The following is a 22,591-nucleotide window of genomic DNA, read 5'->3' as shown; positions in this document are numbered from 1 at the left end:
GCAGGAAGTGACCCACATACTGTACTGACATCCTGCCCACATCCTCTAGCAGCGTCCCTCTGCTTCCACATGATGGTTAATTCATAAACTGTTAGATTCGCACATTATTTATAAAAAGGAAAGAGCGATTTTCCTTTATGGGGGAGGGATTACTTGTAGTTCATCCATATCTAACGTTCTTACTCTGTAACACGGCTGATTCTGAATTAACATGAAGAACCAGTGGGTTATGAAGAGCTGCCAAACAAACACACTGGTTCTCAACTAAACACTGCCTGAACACACAAATGAACCAGGATATAATGGGGAAGGAGTTTGAATGAAACACATACGTGAGAACAGGTGCAGAGAGTAAGCATCACCCCTCTGTTTGCACACAAATAAGTAAACTTGATAGTGAATATTTGACAGCACTGCTGCTACAATCTGCCACCCTCTACCCTTGTTTACTCTGACTAAGCTGCTTGGCATTGTAGCAGCCATAAACAGAGCAAACGTCTCCGCCAAATGCAGACTGGAGGAGAAAGAAAAAAATCATCACTTCCTGCACAGATAACCTCTGTGTATTGCTGCAAAGGGTTGTGCTGTATCTTAATAGCACAGATTAAAGGGTTAAGGATTGGATTCCCTCTAAGGCCGCTCATTGCAGCGTTAGAGAGGCGTTGGCGAGGGCGAACCACTTTAACCCTTTGGCAAACTGTACACAGAAAGAAAGCTCAGCCTCTGTATATTCATGACAGCTCTTGTGTTCTTGCTGCATTGTACAATAATGATGAGCGGCAGTTCTTTTGATTTCAATTTTTCATGAGCTCTGCACGCCAAATCACCTATGCATGTTTTTTTTATGCCATTTGACTTTAAATGCAGCTTTGAAGGTTTCTTACTCTCACAGCGCTCGTAAGTTAAGCACACCTCAACGTGCTGTATGAGTGAAGCTCCCTTTATCCCCACTTGTACTCCCTCTTCTGTTGTTTCCCTTCGCTCCCTTCATGCGCTCATCCCCGACACCCGTTTCCTCTTGATTGTGAGAAATGCTCAAACCGCAGCCTGAAATAGACTTGGTCTGGCAGTGACGGAGCACACTGTTAAATTATTGAAGTGGTCTATGGCTCTGCTTGCTCCGCGTTTGACCCAGCCTCATTGTCTCAAGTGTCATACTTCATTCTAACATCATAGCTAGAGTTATTTATTAAAAAAAGTTACCAAAAATCTTCCCATCTTTATTAATGGAAGAACTTTGTGAAGAATTCATCTTCAGAGTGTGTAGCAGCGCTGCAGCGAGTGTGTGAAGAGTGGCAATTTATAATGAACTCATCTGCAGGGCTGTGGGAGGCTGGAAGGAGGACGCTGGACTATACACTGTGACTAACTTTAATTAGATATAATTATATATCAAATTAAAAATGGAGATTAAAGTCAATGGAGTGTGTAATTGGGATACAACTGATACAACAGGTATCAAAACTGTGCAGCTTCATATTCTAAAGTGTGTGTGTGTGTGTGTGTGTGTGTGTGTGTGTGTGTGTGTGTGTGTGTGTGTGTGCGTGTGTGTGTGTGTGTGTGTGTGTGTGCAATCGACGTAATCACGCACAAAAAAAAAATCATAAAAGTGGAAAACTTACTGCTGGGAAGTATAAAACTTACAAGACTTGGATTCTGGTGAAGGAGGGGAGATGCTCGAGACAGCCAGGTCACTCTTGGACTTTTTCGGTTTCTTTGGGTGAATTTGCCACGGCTTCTCATAGTTGCTGTTCTGCCTTCGAGGGTTTTTGCTTTCTGTTGGGAGAGATAGTCACAATTTCCACTCAGAATGCCCCGTTATGCAAATTCTAGAAAGTATAAATGCAGGCACAAGCTCTGCTGTCTCTGCTTGAGCCTGTATTTGTTATATTCTGCGTTGAGTAAGACAAATGCCTCGTTCTGCGTGTGTGTATTATGCATGCTTGCGTCCATGTGTACCGACCTGGGGAGCTCTGCGCCCACAGTGCTGCGGAGCCAGAGAGAGCTCTGTGCAGCTTGCCAGGGCTGTCTTGCTTGGTCTGCAGGTGATCAATGAGAAAAGGGATTGGATGGTCGGGAGTCTCAGTTATCAATTTGGTCATCAACTCCTACAGGAGCAGAGTAAAGCAGAGAGCGGTTAGATAAAAGTGGCACTACAAAGACAAGTGAGAGAGTACGGCCAGTGAAGTATCCACCATGCTGAAGTGGATAAAGACAATCAATCCCTACAAGCATTAAGAGTCTTGTTTTGGAGTTGACTTCACTGTCAAGGGAGAGTATGTGAGAGGAGAGCTAACATGGTGAAATAAGCCCCTTCTCTTCTCTGTAGTTTCAGGAATTTGAGACACAGTGAGAGTCAATATCCGAAAAAAATAAGACAGTGAAGACAAACAAGATAACACTTCATCCCCAAAGATTGGAGCACTTCCCTTCTGTGTCAATTAGTAACAAGCATGTCAGCAGGCTTCATAAAAATCAGATCAGTCTGTCAAGACACAAGGACAAACAAGTAAACAAACAGTGCAGCCTTTGGCCAATCTGTGCATTTTTTAAAACGGTGTCGTGAAGCAAGAAGACAGACTGTTTCCTGATGTTCTAAGAGAGCCAATGAACAGCTTTCACCATAAAGGCCTGATAACAAAACGGACGAGACGGACAGATCAGGACTGAATGACTTCAGCGTTGAGAGCAACCATGTTACTAAAATCAGGAAAAAATGGCATTATTTAATAGAGGTGGGAATCACCAGAAGCCCCACGATTTGATTTTATCTTGATACTTGAGTCACAACAGATATTATTGCGATTTTATGCATTTTGCAATATGGTGAGTACTGAGATACAATTATTGCGATTTAGCTGTTTAACTGCATTTTGTGTCCACAAAATAAATTCAATCAGGAATTGTTCTGACAAACATGGTGCCTATAGATTACTTAGATCAGGGATGGGCAACTTAAATGCTGGAGGGGCCCACAGTTTTTCATCGACACTACTACAGGGCCACATATAGGACCGCGCACTTAACCAGATATGATGAAACTGCAATTTTAAATATGTTTACAGTGCAGTAACTTAACATATTTCATGCTCAAATGCATGTATAACAGTATAAATAGGAATACAAAAGGTTTGAAGCAAATAAAAAAATAACCATATACTGTGATTTCTTTTTTCAGTGCAAGAACAGCAGACCAACATTAATTGCAAGAAGTAATTTTGTGCATTTTTACACTGCACTTTTAAGATTTCATGCTCAAATGCATGTAGTTGTACTGAGGGCCACTTCAAGCGAGGGTGTGGGCTGTATACGGCCCACGGGCCTCCAGTTGCCCATCCCTGACTTAGATCTTCTAGTTTCATATGACACCAGTATTCCAGTATATTACTAAAACTGAATCCACTACAGCCTCTTGAAAAAACAAAAACCGTAAAAAATACCGGCGGGCTATCGGAACACTAAATATTGATAACTGGTTGCCATGAATTGATATAATATTCCCATGCAAAATATTGCGATACTATGCTGTAGCAACCGGGGAATACAAAACTGATTTTGAAAATTGTTTGGTGAACATTAATAAATTGACAGTCTGGTTATCAAGAGGCAGCTTGTGCAAAGATTATGTTGTTTGTAAAATAGCAATAAAGTAATTATACTATGAGGAATAGGAGTGGGAATTAATATCTTATTGATACTGATGCCATCATCGATTCTGCTCATCAGTCCAATTCTTTATCAGTTCTCTTGTTGATTTCTGATCAATTTTCTGTGTGAAAAAAGTAGGCTTCCACAGGTTGTGAATGTCAGTGTAAATTGAATAAACCTGTCTGCATGGTGTTTATGTTATAACATAGGATACTACATAGATATAAGATATACATAGTGGGCGGCTGTGGCTCGATTGGTAGAGTGGTCACCAGATAATCGGAGGGTTGGTGGTTCGATCCCTGACCATGGCAGCCTACATGGTCAGCCTACCCCAAACTGCTCCAGATGCTGCGTTCATTGGTGTATGATCGAATTCCCAATGGTGGCAGGTGGCACCGTTTAGGGTAGCCTCTGCCACCAGTATGAATGTGTGTGTGAATGGGTGAATGAGCGCAGTCTGTAGTGTAAAGCGATTTGAGTGGTCGCAAAGTGACTAGAAAAGCGCTATATAAGTGCAGGTCCATTTACCATTTACATAGTGTCAAAGTCATTGTATTCCTGGAATTTAGCCTATTTTTCACCACATTTGCATTAAATGATCACTTGCAAACATTTCAAACAGCAATTTGGTCAGCTTTCTTTGTGAAATAAAGGCACACCATTTCTTCCTCTCTACAATGACTCCTTCTTGTTGCAGGTTTCCAGGAGCGTTTAGGTGACAGTTTTGTAATGCTGAACTGACAGAAAAAAACATTCCAGCCTCTATAAAATGAATTGATAAGCTTAAACGAATACGAGTCTGATGGGACAGACAATTTAGAACCAGTTCTTGACTCTCATCCCGAGAGATGATAAATTGACAAAAAGGGAGCATAATGTTCACAGGACGGGCCCACAAATCGGACTGACTGACAGAAAAGTGCTGCAGAAGGTAGAAAAGTAGGAAAGCACACAGGGAGTCACAGTAACAGGTGCTGAGGGTAGAGGCCACATCTTACTCTGCATGCTAATTTAAAATCTGTCAAACACATGATGGGAATTCTGCCTCAAATTCGCCAATCGTGTCTTAACTAATCAGTTACATCCTAGCTCTGAGCCTCTACCAACTCAGACACTCTAGTATAAGATGGAACTTGAACACACAAAGGTAAAAAAAACCCTTTTCCCCTTACAGAAAACCAAAAACTACTTTTGGCACCAAAGCAAAACTGATATTTTATTACAGCTGTTACCTTGAAGCTGACACATGTCAGTGTTTGTGTGTGTGTGTGTGTGTGTGTGTGTGTGTGTGTGTGTGTGTGTGTGTGTGTGTGTGTGTGTGCTGTGCTGGCATGATATGAGAATGAACTCAGTTTGACCAGTTTAAGCCAGTCAGAGCAGCAGAGGCTTCACAACTACTGCAGAGAAGCAAAGAGAGTCATTAGTGGACTGCAGAGAATTGGCAGTAATGTATGGATAAAATGAGTGTGTATGCATGTGTGAGTGCACATACCATGTTTCTCTGTGACAAGCACATCTCTCTATACATAATGTACGTGCAACTAAACAGAATCATGCAGTTCGATGCTTTGCCGGCTGGTATGTCCTTGTGTTCATGGATCTGCACGTGTGTGTTTCAGGAGGCGGTGAGGGCTAAAAGGAGGCGGCCTATGTGTGTATTATCGCTGGCTAGCCTTGGCTGCGCTGCGTGTGCTCAGAAAGCTAATCAGGTAATTGGTCAGGGGGACATTCCTGCCCGGCCCAGTGTCTACAGCAGCTCTGGCAGCAAACAGCATGTGAATGGACAAACAGGGAGTGAGCTGAATGTTTCTCTGCAGACTGCAGGTCAGAGAAGAGGAGAACCTCGCTCCTCTGCCTGCAAGAGATAAAGCCGAAGCTTTTCACATAGTACAATGATGCCATTTCTTAGAAAAAGAAAGAGAAAGAGAATATACAGCATGCTATGAGATTAGAAGAGCATCTCTTCTCTCATCTGCGATAGATTTCAGCGGCCTGCGTCTCACAATTATAAACCGCTAACGATGCTAAGACGTAAAAGTTGTAATTACTGCTTAGTAGCTCCTGTGGGTAATTTAACTAACCTACCAACAGGAGGTCTATAAATGAAGGTTGTAATTTGGTGGATTATACAGGAAGCCAAACTAGCAGAACTCCATTAAGTACCGCAGGGTTTCCAAGTCTTAATAGTTTTTTACGGGGAAGGAGTAAAGGCAAGGATGTGCAGTTCTTTTTATGGATGACTGCAGAGAGGTGATTTTCATGATTGTGTTCCCCAGTGGAAACCACACACACAGATGTGAGCAGAGAGGAACACAGGCGTGAGTTGGATGCGTGGAAGAAGCAAACTGTGGCAAACAGATGGACAGAGCGGGGATTGTCAGAGAAATGGCAGCAACTGCAGGTACATCTGCATTCTGCCCACGTCCGTACTGTAAAAACACTTGCATGCCAACATATATTGATTGCACACTCTGAGTGTTTTGCATGAGCTGAATGAGTTTGTGCTGAATGAGCTAATGCACCCGTGTGCCTTTGTGTCCTTCACCATCTACAACAACACCATAAAAAGGCAAAGAGACATGTATATATAAGTAACAGGTTCCAGCGTATCTGCACGGCAGATATGCATATATTATATAAGTCATACAGCAGAACAAGGTAACCGTACCTGACACCTTCACTTTCTATGGTAATGAGGTGCTTTAAATAACATGAGTCCTGTTTGATGTACTGGTGCTGTTTGACTGGTAATCATATTTTCTTTGACAGCTACCATAGTAAGATGTAGAGTCAAATTTGGGTCAACATTTCTAGACTTTAATGTTGTTTGGATAAGGTGGGTTGCATCAGTGAAACAGTTGCATATTCTGCTTGTGCAGCCTCTGCATCAGTGGACTATAAGCAGGCCAACAGGTGGAGTTAGCAACTGAGACATGCAGTCCATATCTGTGCAGATCTGTTGTCGGTGCGAGATACAGTATCTCTGTGCCCCGGGCAGGTTGGTTTGGTGGCGGTAATTGACAAGCTGTCAGCCAGCCAAGAGACACCAGTGTCCTTGGAAGCTCTCAAGGACTCCCTCCGGGGACAATGACAGTCATGATACTCTCCCTGACAATCCCTGTGTCCCCGCAACTTAAACAAACTCTTCAAATTGAAAGTGGAAAGGAGCTGAATGAGAGTTTGGAAGGTCATATATGGGTGGTAAATTGAAGCAGAGGGGGGAAATCCACAGAGACCATGCTCAAGTGTCCTTCCTCACAAGTTGATTCTTTATACCTAACCCTGGACACTTACTGCTCTGTGAAGGCAAAAAAGACACGTTTCTCTTGTGGGAATCAAAAGAGGAATCTCAAAGAAAGGTGCATGACTGAAGTACAGAAAAGGTGGATTGAAAAAAATCACATATTTATAGAGTTGATACAGTTTCTTAACCTCTGTGATGTAAACGACTTGGCCTAAGCCTTGCTCTTTACTTTCTTGCCAACCTGCAAGATGCGGAATTTCAACCCTGGTGAACTGTTGCAGTATAGTATCTGGAGGTGAGGAGACACTGACTGAACCACTGGCACCCAACACGAGCCAGCTTTCTAGCAGGTCTGCAGTGTGTCTATTACAATCTACTGAGACGAGACTACTGAGTCCGTATTCTATAAGGGATAATATGGGCAGTTCATGTCATGTTTATACCGGCCAAAATATGCTTATGTAGCGGCTTTGTACTCTCTCTCTCTCGTGCGTTGTGTAATTTTATAATGAGACGAAAAGTTCCAATTGGCATCCAGCCGTTTATTCTGGTACAGGAATCACAGTTAATCATTTGCTCTCTCACACAAACATAACATCATGGAGCCACAAGGTCCGACTGTGTCTGCCCCCCGGGATGCACGACTCTAAACCACAGGGGTGCTGCGTTCAATCACCATGGTTATTGAGATATGTGTTTTTCATACATAGCAAGGGGAATCAAATTTCTCATGAACTGATTAACTACGTTACACTTACAACTCTTAAAATGGTACTAAAACACACGGGAATCTCTTTTCCTTGAATTTTGTTGAGAACCATTTACACGGTTGCCAATCAGGCTGGAATAAATATATTTGACCTCTTTCCATGAAATGATTGTGACAATGTGATTTATTCTTTACAGATAAAGTGTATATCTTTATTAATCCATCTCTTCCAAACATATCACATTGAAAATGAAACAACAATTAATTAACATTAATTAAGGTTTTGTCTGAAAACGGAATTATTCCAACTTCATGGGCGACTGTGTAATTTTATTGTGCGTGGTCATGGAGATGCGAGTTCAAATTGGAGGCAGGTTCTGCACCAGATGATTTGTTGCCCCGAATCATCTGAGAGGCCATCATTGGAAATGGTTTCGAATTGAACATGCACTTTAAAAAAAAAACTTGGTCATTGGATGAACCATCCGTCTGTCACGGTCTATGGCAGGAGCCAGCCGGACAGGAACTAAAAATGTCTTTTTCATGCAAAAAAAGTGCATTTCTTTGCTCTTTCACTTATGAATTTAACATCTACATCTGTAACATCTACGTCAACCTCTTTAGGAGCCGCCATTGTTGTTTAGAAGAAACTGCTGGTGGCTTGGACACGATGACATCACTTAAAGTCTGACGAGATCGATTTTCCTGTGATCTTCTGATCCTGCATCCGTTTCCAGTGATATTGTGAAAATCCAGCTAGTGTGCAAGATAAACCTCATCTCCCTGTCATTCTTTAGTTTGGAATGCATTGCATTTCTTCACATCTGATTTAATTTGGGCTTACAGGAATTTGGACTGACAGGAAAGACGCAGGCTCCTCGTGGTAATTTAAAATAGAATAGGAAATCAATACGGGACTCAGTGTCAGAGAGTTGGACAGCATTTTACTCATGAGGATATTATCACAATTATTCTGATAATGGAAATTCATCATTTAACTGTGTGTGTCTTGTTGCAATCTGATTGTATATCTTCCCTAGTACACATACTGTATGTGTGAAGATAGACACAAGAATACTGCAGAAATATACCGAATGCATTTACAATATTCCAGTTTGCAGGCTTTGAAATTATTTTCTCCTGCTTTTTTATATTGTGAACTAATATCAGTCAACAAAGCATCTCAGACACTGTGGCTCTGATCAGCTATAAAACCTGATATCTTTTCTTCAGACTTGTCCTTGTGTAAAAAAAAAATTGAAATGCAGCAACAGCTCTTCCAAGACTCCCAAGAGGGCTCCCCGTCCCTGACGCCTGTACTAAAGGCCACAGACCACCATTGATTTACCTGCTGTTTGTCAATGAAATGTGGGAATGCAAAGTCATATCAGGGTATTTAAGGTCACGGCTGTGTCTGCTTCGTATACAGAAAGATGTCATTATGGGGGGAAAAAGAGAGAGAGAGAGAGAGAGAGAGAGAGAGAGAGAAATGCCACTGGAAGAGATCCAGACCTTGAATAAGCAGGCAGACAAGAGCAGAAGAGATCATGCGGAAGAGGAGACTGTGGGAGAGGCAATGTCACCTGACCAGGCTGGCACTACCAGATAATACTCATCAGAAGAGATGCTTTTATCTGTCCCACTGCTACACACAAGAAATAGATGCCCTAACTCCTCACTCTCTCCATCCTGCAGCATCGCCTCAGGTCCATTTCCATCTCTGCCTCCATGTTTTGCAGCAGTAGAAATATGGCCCGTTTCTTTCCATTTCTTTGGGGGGATTTAGAGCTCACTACTATTAGTCAATTCATCAACTAATCAGCTGATGGATTAACACAATTTTGGTCACTTAAAATGCTTAATATTCTTAAACTATGTTGGTTTTGGATTGTTGGTCTAGTCCCAATCAATAAGGAAGATATTTTCTCTCATGTTTCTGCTACTTCTTCTTTCTCTAATGTTCTGTCACTTCCCTACATATCTGATCAATGATCTCTGGAGCCAAATGGCGCATGGATGCTGTTCTGTAAATATCCTCGCCTCCTCCCGATCACCACCGTGACCTTCAGGATGTTCCAGGAGATACTGAGAGTTTCCATCATTTACCTGCAGGCTGTGCTCCACCTCCAACAGCGTCTACGCCACACCGGATCTTTTCCATCATCTATCCTCATATACACCTACGCATGATGAAGGTGCTTATCAGCGATGGGGTATGTACAACAATCTTTCGTGCCATCAATAAATAATGGTGGGCTCCATTTAATTTTCTTCTGCTTGAATTATTTTCTCAAATTAAAAAGACAGGGAAAAAAATCAAATTATGAAAACAACCATTTGTCTTAGCTGAGTTATAGCTCAGCTGGTTTGGTCAGTGAATTATTAAGAGCTGCATATTTCATTGATTTTTTTCGACATGACAGTGAAGATTAAAAAACACCCAACAAGGATAAAAACTATAAATTGAATGTACTATGAAGTGCACTCTTAAAAAATGTTAAAGTTGAAATCAATCCACTGATTCAGGCACCACTGCAAAAGGAGGAGGGGTTTCAGTTTGGTGACCTCAGAATTGTATTTCTGCTTTTTGCAGATGATGTGGTTCTTTCGGGACCTCCAGCATGCATTGGGTCATGCAAGGTCATAATAGTTTATCATTTTTCATTAGTTTTAGTTTTAATTTCGCTTTCTATTCATTTACTTTTTATTAGTTGTTTTTTTTTGCAATGGGGTGCGAGATTCAAAAAGGTCACAATAAATGTTGCCTTTATTTCCTTTGCCTTATCCATCTTAGCCCCAATAAGTTTATTAACTCACAAAATCAGATGGATGAAATTGATTTCATATCAATCAAAAAGGTTTATGTATGAAAAAAGTTGACAAAGATGAAAACAAAGGCATCTTCACTATAATTTTAGTTTGTTTTGTAACCACACAATACAGTTTCAGTTAGTTATCGTTTCTTTTAAAAACTCTCGTTTTTATTTTTATTTCAGTTAACGAAAATGTTTTTTCAATTCTAGTTCTTTTTATTTATTTTTTGTTTTCGTTAACTATAATAACCTTGGTGTGAAGCAGTTGGGATGACAATCAGCAGCTCCAAGTCCGAGGCCATGGTTCTCTGTCAGAGAACGGTGGACTGCCCCCTCTGAACCGAGCGTGAGATGCACAGACGATTTGATGCTGTGTCAGCAGTGACGCAGGCGTTGAACCGGACAGTTGTGGTGAAGAAGAAGCTGGATAATCAAATAAAAACTGATGGATGGATGGATGGATGGATGCAAAAGAGAACCCATCAGTCTAAACTAGACCTTTAAGTATCGGCTGACATCTAAAAACAATAATTTAAAAAATGTGTTTAAAGAGAACATCATTATCGTCTCTGGCTGTGCAGAAGTCCTTTCTTGGAGCACAAGCACTTACCAGCCAGGAGCCTTTACCAGTCGTCGTAGTAATAGTAGTAGTTGTTTAATTTCACAACCAGTGCATCCCTACTAAAAATGCAAGGAGAATTACCCAGAGAAAAAGCACAGGAAACTTCATATCAAACAAGACTGTGGCTTGGAAGATTCTTGCTTGATTTATCTTATTTAGACTTCCCAGGGCTCAAGTTAACTACAGTTGAAGTTTAGAAAGCATAGAATGAGGACTGTGCATTGTCTCCCCTGTCACTTACATTGTAACTGATTTAAGAAGGGACCTGTAGTCATAGACATGTGCACAGACGCACATTAGTCCCTTCATGGACAAACATACACACACATACAGTCATTTTTCACCAGCTGAACAAACTAACTGTCAGTTCTGTGTATGAGATGATCCGCTCCCCCACACCACCAGCATGACTATCAATTGCACACAGCAGTCAGCCATCAGCATCCTCAGGCTGTAAGTGGACATGATAACTTTATTAGCATGCGCCACAGCTGCCGTACTTTCTCTTTGTGTTTCCCGTACACACTGCCTGCCCCCACCTTGCGTTGCGCGCTCTAAATCTTCCTCGTATTGAACTTCATCACTCATCGTCTCACTGCCTGATCTCCCAGATATCCTTTGCTTTCCCTCTTCGCCCCTTCCTGTACTCCCCCCGGACCGACCTGCCTAAGGCTGCCTGTCTTTTTGTAATTACTCTAACTGTGCCTGAAGGGGAGCTGTATTAACCCATGCATGACCACATGTCTGCCATATCAAGTCAGCAACCTTGAGAAGATCTTTGCCGGATCTAAACAAAAAGTGGTATCTAGTAGGGACTAGGGTTGTCAAAAGTATCAATACCCAAAAAGTATTGATACTAAAACGTTGTATCCGGATACAATACTCATTTTCAAAAGTATCGAGTATCTGAAGCTTGTTATCATAGTTGCCGTTTCTTTTTGCACAACTATTTTTTATTATAAATATTTAACCTGTGGTTCTGTACATTTTTACATCTTGCATTTTTCTTGTTGATAAAAATATTTCTGTAAAATTTTGGGGTCTTTGTTTTTATCCTTGTGGTATTCGAAATGGTATCGTGTATCAAATATTTTCCTGAGTATCGGTATCGAGTTGATAAATTTTAGTATCGTGACAACCCTAGTAGGGACTGGCGATATGACCCAAAAAGAATATCATGATATTTTAGGGTATTTTTACAATAACAATATTCTTCACAATATGACAAAATGCTGTAAATATATAGAAAATATGATTTTTGAGTCTGTCTGTATAAATAAAAATCTTAAAATGAAATAAAAATCAACCATAAATCCAAATTGTAGTATAAAGTGCAAATCTCAACAGTTGCCAAATACAAAAAAATACTCTTGACTCTCGATAGAAATATTAGAAAATAATAAAAATAATACTGCAAATGTCAGTAACTAAGTACATTTACTCAATCAGAATTTTGAGGTGCATCTACTTAACATGCGTATTTCCATTTATATAACTTCATACTTCACTCAACTATATTTTAAAGGCAAATATTATATATTTTACTCCACTACATTTAGGTGTCAGCTTTAGTTACTTTTCACATCAAGATTTAACATAAAATGTTATTATTATTTTATAAATTAAACCAAATAAAAGTATATTAAGTAGTTAAAATTAGCCCTAACTTGACGGCAGTAAAATGTTGCTTACGTATATGCATCAAGAAGTTATGAACCAACAATATATATAGAATATATAAAACAATCTGAGTGGGGCCATTCTGCATAACGAGCACTTTTACTTTTGTTACTTTAAGTACATTTTGTTGCTGGTACTTTGACTTAAACTTTAATAAGTTTTGAATGCAATAATTTGACGTCACTATGTCAAGAACTAGGAATGTTGCCATTATCGTGATATGCATTTTTTATCATATTGCACACCTCTAGTATCTAGTAAACAAAAACAAAACAAAAAGTTGTAATTGTTTTGCTGAAAACTCTGTCACAAACTGCTTCTCTCCTCTGAATTGTGTTGTTGTTGACTTCTTAATATGAATTCTGTCTTCCCACTGTCCCTGTGAGAAGACAAAAGTGAAGCCTTGTTTCAAATTTCACATGGCGTCATAGCAAAGCGTCATGGGAAATTGCAAATCATCCCTCCCTAAATTGATTGAATTGACTTTAAGCGTGCCTTCACAGCTTTTTGATGGGATTTTTAAATGAAAATTAGAGTGAGCATCTGTGTTTGGATGTAAATATAAGCAATAATAACCCACAAGCATACAAATAGATGATAAACTTGGCAAAAAAAAACTCATCATAGTTTTGATCACCGGACTTAACTATGCTTAGTCACGATGATAAAGAAGTAAGGTGATAATCTAGCCTTCATCCTTTCTGAGCTCTCTAGCATGATTAAAAAGCACCTCATGTCTCGCACTGCACTGTCGTATCCAATGGTCACTATTTTTCTGTAATAACTGACCCAGATATTTTATTTTAAATAATAGAGAAAGGTGAAATAATAAGCTTAAATGAAATAACAAAGAGATTCAATTACCGGGTTATTATTACTTGGTGCGTGGGGGGTATGCCAGTGACAAAGTAACCCTGTCACACAGAAATGTTTCCAGGTGTTTGCAGATGTAATAAGACCTCAGATGGATTCTTCCTGCTGTACAAATGATCCTCTCTCCTCCAGTACTCTGCTAATGTGTCTCAAAGGTCAAGAATAACAAATTTCAAGCCAGATTCCTGCTATTTGTGACTCATTTTCTTCCTTTTCTCTGCAGCTGTACAGTCAAATTCTCATATAAACCGTATAACCAATCCCCATGGCAAATCAAGTGATAAAAGACAGAAAACCATGCATACTGAAATACCATTCACTGAGGCAGGAAGACAGAGCATACTGCTGCTACAGTAGGTGGAGATAGCTCAAATGCAATCACACCAATTCCAATAAATTACCTCTTAAGGGAGTGGATCAATAGGTCACATTGTGTGTGTGTGGTGTCCAAGTCGTGCCTGACTGACTGACCTCTTTACAGTACTGCAGGGCTGCACTACTGACACCCTGAGCACAGCAGATTACAATCACTACACAGCCGAGCAGGTTGAGGCGGATCTTTTCCATGTAGATGGAAGAGAAATCTATAATGAGAAGCAAAGTCATTTAACTTTACCACAAGGTAGCAACAGAGCAGCTTTGCTGATTTAAAGGCATAGACTCAAACTCAAGGCATTGGCTGAGTGCAGTTTTAACACTAGTTCTCTTTTTTTTCCTTTATCGATTTAAAATCTGTAAATCTCACGGTGCAGAACTAATAATGATCATTCTTCTACGTAAAAGGAACTTAAGGCTGTAAATACACTCCTCCAGGTATAGTATATGAAATTTCCACATTAAAATGTCTGAATGTCTGATTATTATTTTGTTGAGTTATGTACTTACTTTACATTTTATTCCCTCTAGTTGCTCACTTACAGGGAAACACAGGAACTACCAGATGGCAAATACCAGAATTATACAGATTAACTGTAATACAGTATTGTTTCTGCCACACACCATCATTTAAATGGTTGCATGCCATTTTCCACCACAGGAATCAAACAGAGAGCTAATTTATTGATGATATTTCATTATCAATGCAGCGTACTAGGATGTGCTACTATGACAAGTGGCTCATGTTAGCCACCACGCTCATTAAGTTATTTTTTTAACCAAGATTGCTGTGATAACAGACAACAGTGCTGGGCCACCCTCACAGACTGTACAAAATATGGATGGAGTCTCCATGAGGTCACCCATAGTTAAAAGGAGCCGAAATGAAGCTGTAAGTGGCTGGCTCCCATGGCTCTGGCTGTCGTGCCCAACTCCTCCTAACTCCTGGCTAACCCAAAAAAGGGAGAGTGGGGTCGAGCTGAGGCAGGCAGAATGCAACGGCAGCTACCCGTGAGGGCAGCTATGACCTTAATTATGCATAACTTTAAGCCTTAATATAAATAAAACAGGCAAGTTATATTAAAATTCACCCCCCATGCAGGAAATCAGCTATAGAGTCATTGGCAGTAAACATTTATTTCTGCTGTACAGTTGAGCTGTTTAATTTGTGAGTCATTGAGGATTGACTCCCTTTTGGAGCCAGTCTCAAGTGGCCATTCGAGGAACTGCAGTTTTTGGCACTTCCACATTGGCTTCACTTTTCAGCGCTGGAGGGTCCTGCTTAGGCTGGATTGAATTTGCTACATAATGTTTGGTTAGCCAACTCATCTAATTGGTAAGTTAGCAAGTTAATGTTACATTAGCTTACAATACTTGCAGATACTTCATTAGAATGAAATGACATAAGGTGTACTGATGTGAATAAATGGAACATGAATATAGCTTTAATAAAAAATGAAGCTCAAAAAGTGTGGCTCCCATGGCTCTGGCTGCCATGCCTGGCTTCTTCTAACTTCTGACAAATCCAAAAAAGTAGAAAAGAAGTAAAGTGGGTGTGAGCGGAGGCGGGTTGAATGCAAAGAAATTTAACAGGTGAGTTATATAACCATGTAGGAAATTAGCTACAGAAACCAAAATCATTTTTGTCCTAGGCTGTAAACATTTCTGCTGTAAAGTTGGGGATTTTAATATATGTGAGTCAATGAGGATGGGCTCCCTTTTGGATCCAGCCTCAAGTGGTCATTTGAGGAACTGCAGTTTTGGCCCTTTCGCATTGGCTTCACTTTTCAGCCCCGGAGGATGCTGTTTGGGCTACCTCTCGATTAAATTTGCCACATAATGTTTGGGTAGTGGACTCATCTAATGGTAAGTTGGCAAATTAATGTTACATTTGATAACAATACTTGCAATAATTTCACTAGAATGAATTGGCATGATGTGAATAAATTGACATGATATAGTTTTCATACAAAGCTACTACTCCATAATTTCTGCCTGAGTCATGCCAGATAGATTTTCATCAGCAATGGTGTTTGTTAAACAATGAGGACAACAACTCCAATATTCCCATGCTTTTTCACTTCATCATCAAAGCCATGAAAAATCTTTTTTTTTTGCTTATGCGAGGTTAGCTATAAAAAAAAGCACAAAATGAGAGTAATTAAATGGATTATTGATGCATTAATGTTTTATGAGCGTGCTTCTCATTCTCCATTTAACAGATCTGATCCAGATTATCACTCATCAGCGCTTCATTAATATCAGCAAGTAATCACAACAACCCCTGAGCTGAGACCAATACTTACTTAATAATAGATATTATCAGCCCTATATTCAAGCTATTGAAGTCACTAGAGGAAAAAGTCAGTCTTCGGCATGAACAATGACACCAATTCTCCCACAGAGCGGTGTTATTATTCAACATTTGACTCTTACACCAATTACGTTTCAATCCGGTGACATTTTTCAGTCTAGGCTACACTTACATGATCCATCAGTTCTGGGTTCCAATAGAACAATTATATCGGCAAAGATATGATTGACGGAGCGCAGCAGGGAGGAGCATGAGCGGGTTCTACACTGTCTGCTGATAAAGACGGCTCTTTTTTACCTACCGGCCGTGTTACATGAGATTAAATGTCAGGAGTCTGCAGATAGATCCTACTGATCCTCTTTGATTAAACAAAGATTAAAGGATTTTATAGATTGTTTATTGCAGCTGAGGTGATGCTGTTATCATGCCCTACCCTTCCTGTGTTGCAGTAGGTAACAAAGATTCTTGCCGTGTCTTTTTGCTATGTGTATCATCCAGAGTTTAACAAAAGGATCCTGAACGTGTGGCATTCGACTTGCTTTAACGCCTGACTATAATTCCTCATGCAACACAACATGTGAAAGGTCTCGCCGCACTGACACTGTTAAGTGATCTGAAAAAGAGAAGGTGTTTGAAAAGAATATCAATTTATCAAAATGGACAAGTGGCTGACAATAATCTGGAGTGCAATTACTTCAATTATTATGAAAGGCTTCTTCAATTTTTGGAGAATATTCCATCGATGTTGACTCAGCTTGCTATCTCTGCAAAGCAAACCATTTCATTAGCGAGCGGGGGGGAAAAAATCAATTTAATGGCAAATCATAAGCTGCGTCTCATCAGAGTGAGTAAATGAACCCCCCGCTCGCTGTTACACAGACTGTTTAATGCTGCAGCTGGGTGCTGGGTGTGAGGAACAAGTGATGGGGCTTTGCAGACGAGTGTTAGGGAGAAATGAAGAGGAAGACGAGTTTGGGGTGAAAATATTGATTACATCCAAGTGGTGTTTACACAATGGGAGGTAAGAAACCCGGGGTATAGATTACTGAGCTCAGAGAAGGAACACTTTAAAGGTGCTGTAAAGGACATTCAGAACATTAATATAGCAGTGAATAAATACTTGCTATGTGAAGATATAGTAGAGTAATGGCGTCCTGAGCAGATGATGTCACACTCCCTATGTGTGCGTTGTAATCTGTGCTTCTCTGTTCTTTGTTTTTGTACCAATCTGGCAGTTTGTGCATACTCATGAATGTTAGTCGCTCCCTTTGAAACTGGTGGCACTCCGTGTGTTCATGTCCAACTGGCTGGATGTTCATGATTGCTGTTACTGCTGAAAAAGACAACGCCGTCCCAACCTACAGTGCCCGACCCACAGGTTACGAGCTAATCCCTGCTAGCTCTGTCAGTACTGTTGCCTGTTGTTAGCACTGTTAGCAATAGGGCTGGTTGGTCCAACTTGTTAACCTTCTCAGAACCTTTTTGCTTTTCAACCTCGGGGTCTGAGCAGGGATGCTAACCAGGAAATGCCTTATGCTGCATTCTACCGAAAATTCCAGCAGGGGGCGCTGATGGCGGCTGCAATAGCATTTTGGTCCATTCATTTCAATACAACATGAGAAAACTTCTAACTTGATTTATTACCTCAGAAATGTTTTTAGGACAACACTATAGTTTCGATCGCAAGTAAAAAATATTCTTCAAGACAATTTGATGAAAAAAATGTCTTGTTCAGCGTTTGGTTGGACTAATAGATGCTCAAAGGAGTCGCTGTTCATTTTTGTCACGGTGACTACGTCAATTATTTATAAATTCTGTGAGTTAAACAAATTAAATTAAATTAATGATACACGTTTTAGTTGGTCTTGTTGGTCACGATAATCCTGCCCCCAGCCCCTGACGAAAATAGTTCTTTATTCGGAGTTGGTGCCACTCTGGAACCAGTTTTCCTGGCTGACAGCCGGTTCTCTGGCTGTCCAAACGCGAAGAACTGGTTTGAGATTAGGCACCAGCTCCGAATCTGCCCTCGAACTGCCTTGGTCGAAAAGGGGTATATGTACACGTTATATTTCAACATCGAGTTGGCAGGTTTCTTCCAAATGCCCACCCCTGGTTATCATTATAAACTTTTGTTTGCCATTGAGTTTATATTCTTCAATAACTCAAAGTAGAAAAATCCCATTGGCTTTTTGTTGAGAGAACCATTGCAATGTTAACAAAAATGTGTCATCTCTGCAGCACTCTATAGAAAAATACATATATTCATACATTGTGCTCGAGTATTCCGAAATAGTTTCGTGTCATTTTAACAGAAACATTTTCCCTTGAAAATTGTACTCTTGTTTGAATGGCACTCAAACATTCTGCAAGCCCCTTTTTGGTCTAAGCAGTGTAGCAGAACAGCTGTATTATTACCTCTACTGTTCCAATTCTCAACATCTGATGAAAAGAAAATTACAAGAAGAATTCCAGCCTCTCTCCCTTGATTCTTCTTATGAAAAAAAAAAAGCTTTATTTCTTCACAACTGAATGCCCATGGATGGGTTTTCCTTGGAACAACAATGAAATGGCCAAGGCTTTTCAAGCGCAACACCAAAAAGGTAGCAGCTACATCATTTTCTCATGATGAGAGTGGCAAACCCAGGGGAGTTTCCATATATTCTGCTCTTACTACACCTCTTTCTCACTCCCTTTCAAACACTGGCTATTGTACACTGTACAATGCAATCTCACAATGCACCATTCACACTCAAATACTGTAAACAACTCAGCAATTATCCACGTCTTTGTTGGTCTGAATCACAACTATGCGTGGTATCTTAAGGACAGATGTCAGCATGTACTACACAGCAGGTAAAAGCTTTATCATACAAGCTCATTAATCTTCAGAAAAAAGGTGTTTTTGAGCACAAGCGTCACCTTTACCTAAACAAGAGTATTTCGCTTTAATTATCTTCAATTGTCACCTAAAGGAGACACTATTTAGCTGTCCACAGAGTCAGGAATAGAGAGAAAGCACAAACTGAGGTGGAGAACAGATAGAGGGGCAGACAGGTGGAAGAGGAAGATGGAGGGAGGAAAAACAAACAGAGAGAGCACACAGAGGACTATCATCGTGCAGTTGAGCCTCACAATAAGATCTCCTGCCTTCACTGCTGGATAAATGCACGTTAGGCACGAGTCTCTGTCCACGGTGCTGAAACAAGCACCACTGCTGCTCTTACATCTGCTTAACATGCAGCCCGTGTTTGTGTGCTGCTACTATGTGAAGCACAGAAGTGAAGTGTCAGCACTTTGAAAAACATATCATGTGCATATGAATACTGCTTTGCAATAAGTGCATGTCATCCTATTGTACCTCCAGCTTGCATATCATGGTGATAACACAGTTGTCTTCCCAGTTGTCAGTCTCGTTTTAGCAAGACTCACAGATCTGCTGCATCTCAGCTACAAATCCAGTTGAGCTGGATGTTTTGTCTGTCTTTCAATCTTTTCTCTGATTATGCCTCACACTTGTGCTTTCAGCAAGAAATCCAATAGCAAACAAAGGATGAAGTCATGCTCTCCCCTGGGTTGCTTAGATGACACACAGACAATACCCTGGGATGAACACACAGATCCCCTGACAGAGAGGCAGATAGTTAGTTAGGCTGTGTCCTCTGTAGCAGAACGCACAGTAAAGCCAGCCCTGCTGTGCAATATGAATTACAACTGGTTCTCTGAGTGACCCTAACTTCACCTAACTGTAACAATGTCGAGACGGTGCAGAATCTACTTTTTGAAATGCAAATCACTGATGGAGAGGCTAAGACTGGAAATGTGAGGGCAGACACATCATCTTGTAGTCCGTTATGGGTTTCTGTACTACAGTGTCTCAGACACGGAGCGCAGTGGGTCCTTTCAGGGATGCAGTCAGACACCAAAGTGCATAAAAAAATATATTTTTAGCAGCCGATTGCTTTAACATCTACTGTGCATGTGCATGGATGTAAGGAGTGATAATCCAGTTCAATATATCGTGAGTTACTTCAGTGTGACAGCTCACATTGCAGATGTGCACTCATCACTGTATATAAAAGCGGATAAATGCAGTTTGGTTTAAAGCAATGGTCCTTTAAATTGGCAGACAACTTCAGAGTTGGATTTTTTCCACTCACCTCAAACAAAGGTCCGATTTTATTCTTCTCCAGATACGACTGAATTCTTGACTGTTGTGGAGACGCCATGAAGAAACTGTTGTGTCTCGGCGGCAGCTTTTAGCAGGATGAAATCATGAGGTGAGCCGGTGTCAGTCGTCCTTCAAGAGGCGTCTTGGCGACTGAAATTTGCAACAAAAAAAATGTCACCAAGTGGGGGCTGCAGCGGAGCCACGTTAAGTTCAGACGGTTTGCGTCAAGTACGGAGCAGGCGGCTCTGAGCCCGGCTCATTGTGGAGACTCAGCCCGGGACCATCCCCAGTTTGTCGCCTCACTGACTCTCTGGCGGCAGCTTCCCGGTAGAAGCCAATGGCACGGCAGCTCTGTGACAGAGATTACAAATCTTCCGCTCACTGGCTGTCAGCAGTGTTAACGGTACCGCCGCCACTCCCATTTATCCGCCGGGCTCAGCCTCGCCCACTGTGTGCTCCCACCCGGAGTGTTTGGCTTCTGATCCACCTGAACGCTAATAAACTGCGCAACAGCACGTACACGTGTATTCTGCTAATTATCCTACCGGAAGCAAAGTTGAAAGTTCAACAAGTTGGTTTGCCCTCCTGGAAACTAGCTGTGCCTTCCAACACACACACTACCATACTTAGTATGCCAATTTTTTTTAGGATGTCCCAATACTTAGTATGTCAAAGGCAGTGTGCCAACAGTACCAGGACGTCATACTACAGCAAACCGCAATTTGCAACATGCAAGCCAGCATGCTTTTCTGCATTTATTTTGGTCTTGCCCTTTCTCAACTAAACTACAGGAAGAAGCCTATTTGTAACCTGATTTCTTTTTCGATTGAACCTCATTTGTCCCTGCACTGTGAACTGTTTGGTTTCACTGACTTTCCTTTTGCAAAAGAAAAACAATACTATATCATCAATCTCATGATACAGTTAGCCAAATGGCATATCCATAAATGTCGTTACGTTATTAAAAAACCTCTCTTTCTTGTCTTTGAAAATGAAACCAAACAATATATTCAGTCTATTAAGAAATCTACCAACATGAAAGCTATAAAAACTTTGAATTTATGTACACTTTACAATGTTTTTGTATGAAAGCTTGCCTCTGTATTGTTGAAACCCCCTGGCTGCGTTTTGTTAGTGTATTGTCTTGTATTGCACCATGTTGCTTTAATAAAGTTTCAAAAACAAAAAAAAAGTGAACCAACAAAACAAAACAATAAAAAAGTGTGCTTTTGTGGCTATTTTTACCCACAATCCTCTGCACAGAGGTAAGAGGGTCAAAGTTCAAGGCACCACTTTATGATAAAGTAGTTTGTCCTAGTTAGTATGCATGATGCATGCAGCAGTACATACTAAAAGTATAAATTGATTTGGAACACAGCTAAACATTTTTTCCTCTATCTGCTAATTAAAAAAAATAAAAGCATAGAAGTCAGAGCTGACGAGAAGCAGACAAATTAGTGGCTAATTTGAATGCAAAGCCAAATACCCCTTCAATCAATATTAACTTGCTTATTTCAAAATTTCAAATTTAACAGATAGCATGAAATGCTAATGTACCACAAAAACTAAAACAAAAACAAGTGCCCTACAAAAGTTTGATAGCAAAATAAATGGTTGTTATCAGTGAAGGAAGAAATACTTTATTACAACTAAAAGTCCTGCATTCAAATGTTTACTAAAGTACAGAAGTATATGCATCAAAAATATACTTTAAGTAATAAGTTCTCATTATGCAGAATGCCCGATTTCAGAATAATGTATGTAATATTACATTATATTATAGTTAGTGATGCTTGTTTTGTGCACAATATTACATGCATAAAGAAAGGAATTCACTTTATGAGACGTATATGACAGACCAACATACTTTTGTTCATCACATGAATGTTGTAGCTGGTAGAAAAATAGTACATTTTAATAACTTTAAATACTGCTGAATATCTTAATCTACAATGTATCAATTGATTTGTAATCACGCTAAATATTTTAAATGTGCAAAGTAACCAAAGTTATAAATGAATGTAAGTTGAAGCGAAATAACAATATTCCCCTCTGGAAATATATGAAGTAACATAAAATGGAAATGCTCCAGTAAAGTATCAAAATCATGCTGAACTCCAGTACTTCATTAAATGAATTTCG

The 22,591-nt window shown here is 40.2% G+C and overlaps 1 protein-coding gene across 2 annotated transcripts in view; it reads right to left on the bottom strand.

Moving 5' to 3' along the window:
• Positions 1–20,876, bottom strand: part of c23h8orf34 (chromosome 23 C8orf34 homolog) — a 74,096-nt gene extending 53,220 nt beyond the window's left edge. Inside the window, exons 1-3 of one of the 2 annotated variants that reach the window (XM_059327231.1) lie at positions 20,439–20,876; positions 1,964–2,108; positions 1,645–1,776 (exon numbers count right to left, since the gene is read on the bottom strand). In XM_059327231.1, the coding sequence (XP_059183214.1) occupies positions 1,645–1,776; positions 1,964–2,108; positions 20,439–20,507 (346 nt within the window). In that variant the 5' untranslated portion in view covers positions 20,508–20,876. The remainder of the gene's footprint in view (positions 1–1,644; positions 1,777–1,963; positions 2,109–20,438) is intronic. The other variant, XM_059327232.1, reaches the window with a different exon arrangement.
• Between the last annotated feature and the right edge of the window lie 1,715 nt (positions 20,877–22,591).

This window comes from Centropristis striata, chromosome 23 (assembly GCF_030273125.1).
Source record: "Centropristis striata isolate RG_2023a ecotype Rhode Island chromosome 23, C.striata_1.0, whole genome shotgun sequence".
NCBI lineage: Eukaryota > Metazoa > Chordata > Actinopteri > Perciformes > Serranidae > Centropristis > Centropristis striata.
This window is presented reverse-complemented; position numbering and strand designations above follow the sequence as displayed.